Source organism: Tupaia chinensis, unplaced genomic scaffold (assembly GCF_000334495.1).
Source record: "Tupaia chinensis unplaced genomic scaffold, TupChi_1.0 Scaffold000606_1, whole genome shotgun sequence".
NCBI lineage: Eukaryota > Metazoa > Chordata > Mammalia > Scandentia > Tupaiidae > Tupaia > Tupaia belangeri.
The window spans coordinates 804,711-813,239 of NW_006160124.1; the positions used below are offsets into that span (position 1 = coordinate 804,711).

General features: G+C 40.6%; 1 protein-coding gene across 1 annotated transcript in view; it reads right to left on the bottom strand.

The window, feature by feature from the left end:
* Nucleotides 1–8,529, bottom strand: part of GRM3 (glutamate metabotropic receptor 3) — a 277,783-nt gene that overhangs the window by 17,165 nt on the left and 252,089 nt on the right. The window contains exon 5 of the mRNA XM_006158745.2: nt 1,067–1,241. Within this exon, the coding sequence (XP_006158807.1) occupies nt 1,067–1,241 (175 nt within the window). The remainder of the gene's footprint in view (nt 1–1,066; nt 1,242–8,529) is intronic.

Below are 8,529 nucleotides of genomic sequence, written 5' to 3' on the forward strand. Positions count from 1 at the left end.
AAAATAAGAGAGAGAGAGAGGTTTAATATAGGGCATGTGAACTTACTGGAGAAATAGAGAATGACAGACAGAGAGAGAGAAACGGAATGGAGATATCATCCTCTAGGGACCTTGGCCATGCAGCAATTCCTTCTCTTTACTCTCCTCTTGGAATTTTGGGGACACATGCACATGTGCCCAGCATGAGTTTCAAGCCACTGGGTCCAGGACTCCAACTATGGTCAGCCATGTGGGATACAACCACTGTGCCACCTGCTGGCACCTAATGTACTCATATGAAAGAAAGTGTTTTTAAATTTCAATGGATAGATGTAGCATTTTACATCTTACTAGATTATGTTTACCTTCTAATTTTTCATGAAGTATCTTTAATATCCATGTGACATAGAACACATTTTATAGGACACTAATCTAGTCCAACTTTCTAGTCTAATAAATAAACAAAGGCAGGGAGCAAAATTAACTTGCTCAAAGTTTCTTATTGAGGGACCAGCAGATGGTTGTGTCACTGGAATCCCACATGGGTGACCGTGGTTTGAGTTCCGGACCTGGCAGCTTCAAACTCACGCCGTGCGTGTGTGCACATGTGCCGCAAATCCTGAGAGGAGACTGGAGGGGAAGGTATTGTGGCGTGGCCATCCCCCATGGGCCGTGATTTCTCACTATCTGTCTCTCTGTCTCTCTCTATCTCTCTGAGAGAGTACATGCCCTGTAGCAAAAATCTGTTTCTCAAAAAAAAAGTTACCTATTGAATTAATTGCAAAATAGGGCTAGAGACCAGGTTACCTGATTCAATAACATGGTCAAAACCCTAATGTAGTTATACATTCATTGTTGATTCTTGCTGTTAGATCATATGTATTGCCTCAACAGAAACTCTGACCCTTCTGCCCTCCACAGTATCCCAGAACTTAGCACAGTACCCAACACACAGCAACTGAATCAGTACTTACTAAAACTGAGTTGAGATAGTTCATGGGAATGAATGTGTGTTACCTATTCCTACCAGCTTGGTCTCTAGTAAAATGTTATGTCCCAAGGAGCCAGAGCCAAGTTCCATACTTACACTGAGAATATGTGGTCCCAGTTCCACTGACACTGAACCTGTTGAGGTGCAGTCTGTGTGTGACCACGTTCTTCTGGGGTTGGAACAAGATGATGTGCACCTTGGGTGCAAACAAACAGCCGAGGACCACGAAGCCACTGAGGCTGACAGAGATGCACATGGTTGTCGTTTGCACCTGTAAGGGAAGTTGCATAGTAAGCGTTCAGTTGTAAATTTAATCAATTGGTTAACGAAAGAGAGCATGAAGCAAGACCAAACTAAAAAACCCAGACTCATTCATGGTTCTGTTCATATGACAGCCAAATCAATACACTAATTATATCAGATCTTCTGTATTTGGAATGTTCATGGAAACACTGCTTAGTATTTGTAAGAAAACATCATTTGTGTGGGGTGCTCCTGAACGCTTGCCAAGACGTCACATGGATTTTCTTGTTTGTTTTCTATTTTTATAAATATAGTCCCGAAAGTGGAATTTTAAATAGTAAAACATAAACAATCCAGTGATCGAGTGGCCAGACTGCTGATGGTTTCAGTCAACGGACTCGTTTTATCTGAGCATCAATACATTATGAACAAATGTGGGCCTTTTACATTTTTCCACCTCCCATTCTTGCTGGGAGCTCTGATAGCAGTTACTGGTTTCCCTAATCTATAGTGGGAGATACTCCACTTTTTCTGTGACACCCTTTCTTTTCTTGATTTCGTTGCTGTCTCTCTGGAATTTTGATATACCGTGTAGTCACTGTTCAGTCTTTGTGTTCTCTAGGTGTCTATTCACTCATCCTTGGCAGAGTTTTCACTTTCTCTCTTTGTTGCTTCTTTTAAAAGTACACCTCAAAACTAATTTGCCAGATCTTTTCATGCTCTTGCTCTAATTCACCATCTTCTCTGATTTTACCATTTATCTTGGCTTCAATTCCCATTTATTTGCTGGAAGATTCCAAATTAGAACCTACATATTTTATCACCTTCAGCGCTGTAAAATGGAAATTAAGTGTTTCTTTTATCAGTTCTGTGAATATTTACTGCAGATACTGAGATGCTCCTTGGAATCCTGGAGTAATTTTATACATACTTTTTCCTTTACCCCGGGCAAGTGCTGTCTTATTTTCTTTATTCATAATAGAAGGCATGCACACACCCATGACAGTATGTGACAGAGAGAGAGGAGCACACACACAGGGTCCAGCCATGGCATGAGCCTTTCCTTCAGTTCTCCAGTCTGTTGGCTCTTGGATACTCACACATGCCTGGTGCATTTCAGGATGACTACGCCAAGGTTTTGAACTGCAATCACTGTGTGGCATCGGTGTTCTCTCGAAACAGTGCTTTATTGCTGGGCCAAGAAGCCAGCTTGTAATAGCCTAATTTCTAATGCCCCAAAGTTACTGCCCTTCCTCTCAAATCAAGGAAAACTGAAAAGTGAATAATTACCTGAGGAAGCCATATCACTTAAAAAGGCTTTATTTTATTTTATTTTTAAAAATCAGGCTACAGTTGTGGCATAATTCTCCATACCCTAGGTTTTACTTTAAATGCTGAATATCTAATCCATCCTCACCATTTTAGAGTTCTCGTCTTCCTTAACTATTCCTAATGCCTACAATTTTGGCCTTCAATTGCAGGCTTTTTTACTTTTGACCAGCTTCACAGAAAAGAGCTCCTATTTATGTGGATTGTGAAGCCAACATAAAAGATATCAGATATCGCAGTGGAAGTGAGACAAATCCAAATGTGCACACTTCTAAGGAAAATTTTTCTAAAAACACTTGTCTAAATCTTGAAACTTAAACATACACTTGAAGATCTTATAAGAGGATGAGAGGAGAGGAGAGGTTTTTGAGAGGAAACATCTTGGAAAAAACTGTACAGTGAGTTCTAGCCTTCACTAAAAGCCCATAAAGGAGTGCTTCAAAAACAGCCATTTACAGAAAGTTTGAGGTGTTTCTGTAAGAGAAGGATGTCTTGGATGAGGGCCTGATTCCCGCCTTCAAATGTACAAGGTGAAAAAAGACTAGTTGCTTTAGTGGCATTACACAGAGGCTTAGAGCCACAAAAGACTACTTAGTATGGAAAATTGTCAGCCCACTCATTGGAGAACCAGCAGGAGAAAGAGACCAGAGGCGACTTCTAAAGATCCTATGAAAACACCTTTAATTTGTTCCAAAGCATCCCAAGGATGTATTTTTGCCCACTTGTGTACTTAGAGATCATAGAGTCTTTTCTAGCCACATTAGAACTATCCCACTTTCTTCTTCCTGATTGCTCTTTAGTGAGGGCTGAAGGGAAGTAGCATTTGGTGGATTGTGAGCCTGAGCAAGGAGGATGGAATGGTCAACCATTGTAGTGCTCAGCCCGAGGCTGGTCAGACTTGAGGAGGAATTGAGATTTAATGTTAAGATGCAGGGTTGATGATTACCTAAGATTGGATGGACATTTTCATTTCTTCATAGGGATAGTTTTCAATTGAAGACACTCCTAGGGCCTTATGTTGTGAGCAAAGAGATTTGTAGATCTACTGAGATCATGAGCATTTTCATTCCTTGCTCTGTCCCTAGCAATGGAATGATGCCTTGCCTATGGTGAACACTCAGTATTTGAATGCGTCCACTGGAATTTCCATCCAGGGATGGAGGATAGTTACCCTCACTAAATACTAAGGGGATAATAGAAGGCAGAATTAAAGTTACAATCAAAGTTGATAGTAATTTATGCATCATATATATTCAATATGCTTGTTAGACATTTGAAAGATTTTATTACAAAGCTCAAGTATCAATTGTTTATTTCCTTCAGTAAGTTACTCTATTAAAAGTCTGTATTAATCTATAATTTAATGTTCTAAACTCTTCATATACCCCCAGTCCATGCTGCTCTGTTTTTGTCTTCTTCAAACTCCCAGAAACTTCTGACACAGCCACTTCCTTCTTTTTAGCTTCATGGACACATCTTTCTCTCACTTGGCATTCCTTGGCTTGGTTAGTTATCTCTTTTTGCCTAAACTTTATGAACTAGAATATCCCAGATCTCAGTTTGAGACTCTATCATCTCATCAAGTTCCATGGCTTAAATACATCTGTGAATGATGTCTAAATATTCATTACTAGATCCCTATCCTCTGGAGTTTTTAGACATAAACACTCAACTGCCACCTTGTCATGTACTTTTGGATATGTAATAGGTATATAATAATTAATATGTAGGTACTTGGTGCCTTTCTCTTAGTATCTGTATTTTCATAGTGATGCCTAATATCACACAGTTGTGTGAAGCCAAAACCCAAGCATCACCTTTGATTTCACCACTGCCCTTACACCTACACCCAATTTAACAGCACGTTTTGTTGGTTCTATCGAAAGATAAGTCTCGTATGTTATCTTGAAAGCAGAGGCTTTGCTTGCCTTTTTTTCCCCCAGACTTCCTTTTTAAGGATATTTATATAGCAAAGAGCTATACAGTGCCTACCTTTAGAACAAGGGCCAGCATTTCATTATAAAAGATTCAGGTTCCCTAATCCCAGAGTTTTTCTCTAGTAATGCAACCCACTGACTGTGCAGGGGTCACCTGGCTAGATCTTATAAGAGGATGAGAGGAGAGGAGAGGTTTTTGAGAGGAAACATCTTGGAAAAAACTGTACAGTGAGTTCTAGCCTTCACTAAAAGCCCATAAAGGAGTGCTTCAAAAACAGCCATTTACAGAAAGTTTGAGGTGTTTCTGTAAGAGAAGGATGTCTTGGATGAGGGCCTGATTCCCGCCTTCAAATGTACAAGGTGAAAAAAGACTAGTTGCTTTAGTGGCATTACACAGAGGCTTAGAGCCACAAAAGACTACTTAGTATGGAAAATTGTCAGCCCACTCATTGGAGAACCAGCAGGAGAAAGAGACCAGAGGCGACTTCTAAAGATCCTATGAAAACACCTTTAATTTGTTCCAAAGCATCCCAAGGATGTATTTTTGCCCACTTGTGTACTTAGAGATCATAGAGTCTTTTCTAGCCACATTAGAACTATCCCACTTTCTTCTTCCTGATTGCTCTTTAGTGAGGGCTGAAGGGAAGTAGCATTTGGTGGATTGTGAGCCTGAGCAAGGAGGATGGAATGGTCAACCATTGTAGTGCTCAGCCCGAGGCTGGTCAGACTTGAGGAGGAATTGAGATTTAATGTTAAGATGCAGGGTTGATGATTACCTAAGATTGGATGGACATTTTCATTTCTTCATAGGGATAGTTTTCAATTGAAGACACTCCTAGGGCCTTATGTTGTGAGCAAAGAGATTTGTAGATCTACTGAGATCATGAGCATTTTCATTCCTTGCTCTGTCCCTAGCAATGGAATGATGCCTTGCCTATGGTGAACACTCAGTATTTGAATGCGTCCACTGGAATTTCCATCCAGGGATGGAGGATAGTTACCCTCACTAAATACTAAGGGGATAATAGAAGGCAGAATTAAAGTTACAATCAAAGTTGATAGTAATTTATGCATCATATATATTCAATATGCTTGTTAGACATTTGAAAGATTTTATTACAAAGCTCAAGTATCAATTGTTTATTTCCTTCAGTAAGTTACTCTATTAAAAGTCTGTATTAATCTATAATTTAATGTTCTAAACTCTTCATATACCCCCAGTCCATGCTGCTCTGTTTTTGTCTTCTTCAAACTCCCAGAAACTTCTGACACAGCCACTTCCTTCTTTTTAGCTTCATGGACACATCTTTCTCTCACTTGGCATTCCTTGGCTTGGTTAGTTATCTCTTTTTGCCTAAACTTTATGAACTAGAATATCCCAGATCTCAGTTTGAGACTCTATCATCTCATCAAGTTCCATGGCTTAAATACATCTGTGAATGATGTCTAAATATTCATTACTAGATCCCTATCCTCTGGAGTTTTTAGACATAAACACTCAACTGCCACCTTGTCATGTACTTTTGGATATGTAATAGGTATATAATAATTAATATGTAGGTACTTGGTGCCTTTCTCTTAGTATCTGTATTTTCATAGTGATGCCTAATATCACACAGTTGTGTGAAGCCAAAACCCAAGCATCACCTTTGATTTCACCACTGCCCTTACACCTACACCCAATTTAACAGCACGTTTTGTTGGTTCTATCGAAAGATAAGTCTCGTATGTTATCTTGAAAGCAGAGGCTTTGCTTGCCTTTTTTTCCCCCAGACTTCCTTTTTAAGGATATTTATATAGCAAAGAGCTATACAGTGCCTACCTTTAGAACAAGGGCCAGCATTTCATTATAAAAGATTCAGGTTCCCTAATCCCAGAGTTTTTCTCTAGTAATGCAACCCACTGACTGTGCAGGGGTCACCTGGCTCACTTTGTGTTGCCCTGGGGGATGTGGAGCTGAAGAATGAGCACAAATGCTGACCCTGGCTCTTGCTGTTGCAGTGATTCATACAGTCCTTTTTGTCAGCATCAATACAACAGTGACAGGCTAACTTGCTACCTCATAAGTAAAGTCAAAATCTCAGACACTATAGTCCTTGTCAGTGTGGCAATGAGGATGGAATGCCAACAGAGACATAACATGTTCAAAAGGAAGTTATGAGGGCCTCAAGGGCTGATAAACAGGATTTGCGGGAAGTCCCCGGAATCAGTAGCAAACATACTGTATGGTCTACTGGGAATAAGAGTGCACCATTCATTGCCTTTCAGGAGGACCATTTGAGAATGGTGTGGAATCAGGAAGTAGGTTCAAAGAGCGCTGCTGGACTGGTGCCCTGATGCTAGCTCTCCCTTGAGAGATGGAATGGGTGGATTTCCTCCCCAGTTAGGTTCAGGGCCACTTGATTCTAACAACTAGCACTAAAATTTGTCCTGAGTAGGCAGAAAGTACATTCCCTTTCACATGAAAGTGCATAGACATGCACTTACACTGAGTGTGGAAAAGGGCCTTCAAAGAAGGCAGAAACCAGGTGCATCATTTGAAGTTTGGCTGGTTTCCTGGGATGTGAGGGGGCAGGCATATAATGCTTATTAAGGAAGAAATGCAATAGCTGGTCCCTTTTAGGGATCCACCCCTGAAGTAGTCTTTCATGTCAAACTTGGATCCATCCCAAGATGACAGTCAAAACTCTAAAGTATTTACTGTGGAAACTAGTTACAATAAAGGAGTTTTGGTTCTCTTGATGAGCCTTACTTGAGACAGAAAAACCGTTTGGGGAACCACAGAGGAAGCACTGAGTAGTATTTGGAGGTTTAGTCACTACGATTGAATTTATCAGTGTGCTGTGTTAAAGAAGGAGATGCGTGGGGCAGCTAAGTGCCAGAATGTGCACAAATGATGCTTGATCCATATGGCATACGCTGGGTTTGGTTCTCTGGTCAACCTCTATACACTGGTCCACACATCCATGATCCCAACTGGCTGGGAAGGTTGGGGAGGGATTGTGGTGAGGAATTATGTTGGGGGTGCTTATCTCTCTCTCTCTTTCTTTTTCTCTCTCTCGTTTTCATACTCTTGAAAGAAATGGAGAGAGAGAGAGATAGAGAGAGAGGGAGAAATTACACCAGTTCCATGGCTTGGTGGTTAAGGCGGTTAGACCACACATGGCCAAATATGCAGTTTGTTTCCTGGACCAGGAAAGGGTCCAGGAGCAAAAGGGTCCAGTCACTGCAAAGCATGTTGAGTATGTCTGTGCATGTGTGACAAAATCTGGAAAGGAGGGAGAGAGAGAGAAGAAGGGATTTTTGGTTTGACCATTCCCAATGGGGAGTGCCTTCTCCTCTCTTTCTCTCTCCCTGATGAACATGTATGTTCTCTAGGAAAAAACAAAAGCGATGTAAAGAAGAAAATAAACTGATGCAAAAAAGGTCTGGAAAATGTTTGCAGTCAGCCTCGTAAAACATTCCCATCCTCTCTACTAAAACCAGGCAAGACTTTCAGAGCTGTTTTAATAATATGAGATAGCAAATGCTCTGGATTAAGGTGGAACGGTTAGAAATAAGTAACTTCTGTGTGAGTCAAGGCCAAGTTATTTGAAGTGCACGAGCTACAAGTCTTAGCCACAAAGTTATAGGCTCTGACTTCCAAGGCAACAGATCCCTGAAGTTGAAATGAATAGTGACCATAATGATGATCTTGCCATCTGATTTAGAGTTTTAGATGCACAATAGCAATTGAACTTCATCTGAATCACAAGTAGCTGTTCAGTGCTTAAAAGTGAAAGCAAATGTGTCTTACTGGCATAGAGCTGTTCTCCTATTCCATGCTGCCTGATTTCTCCCGCATTCTCTACCCTGGTTTTAACTACTTGAAGGAGAAAGATGGTTAGGGATAGGACCAAGGCTCCCCATTCCTAAGGGTGGCTAAAGGCCATACACACAGACCAAGTATGTGAGAAAGTTTCATAAAAAACAGGAAGTAATATTTTTATGCTCTGTAAATCATCCTACCAAAATCATCAGCCTACCTTTTAGGGGGAAGTCAAAGCTGGA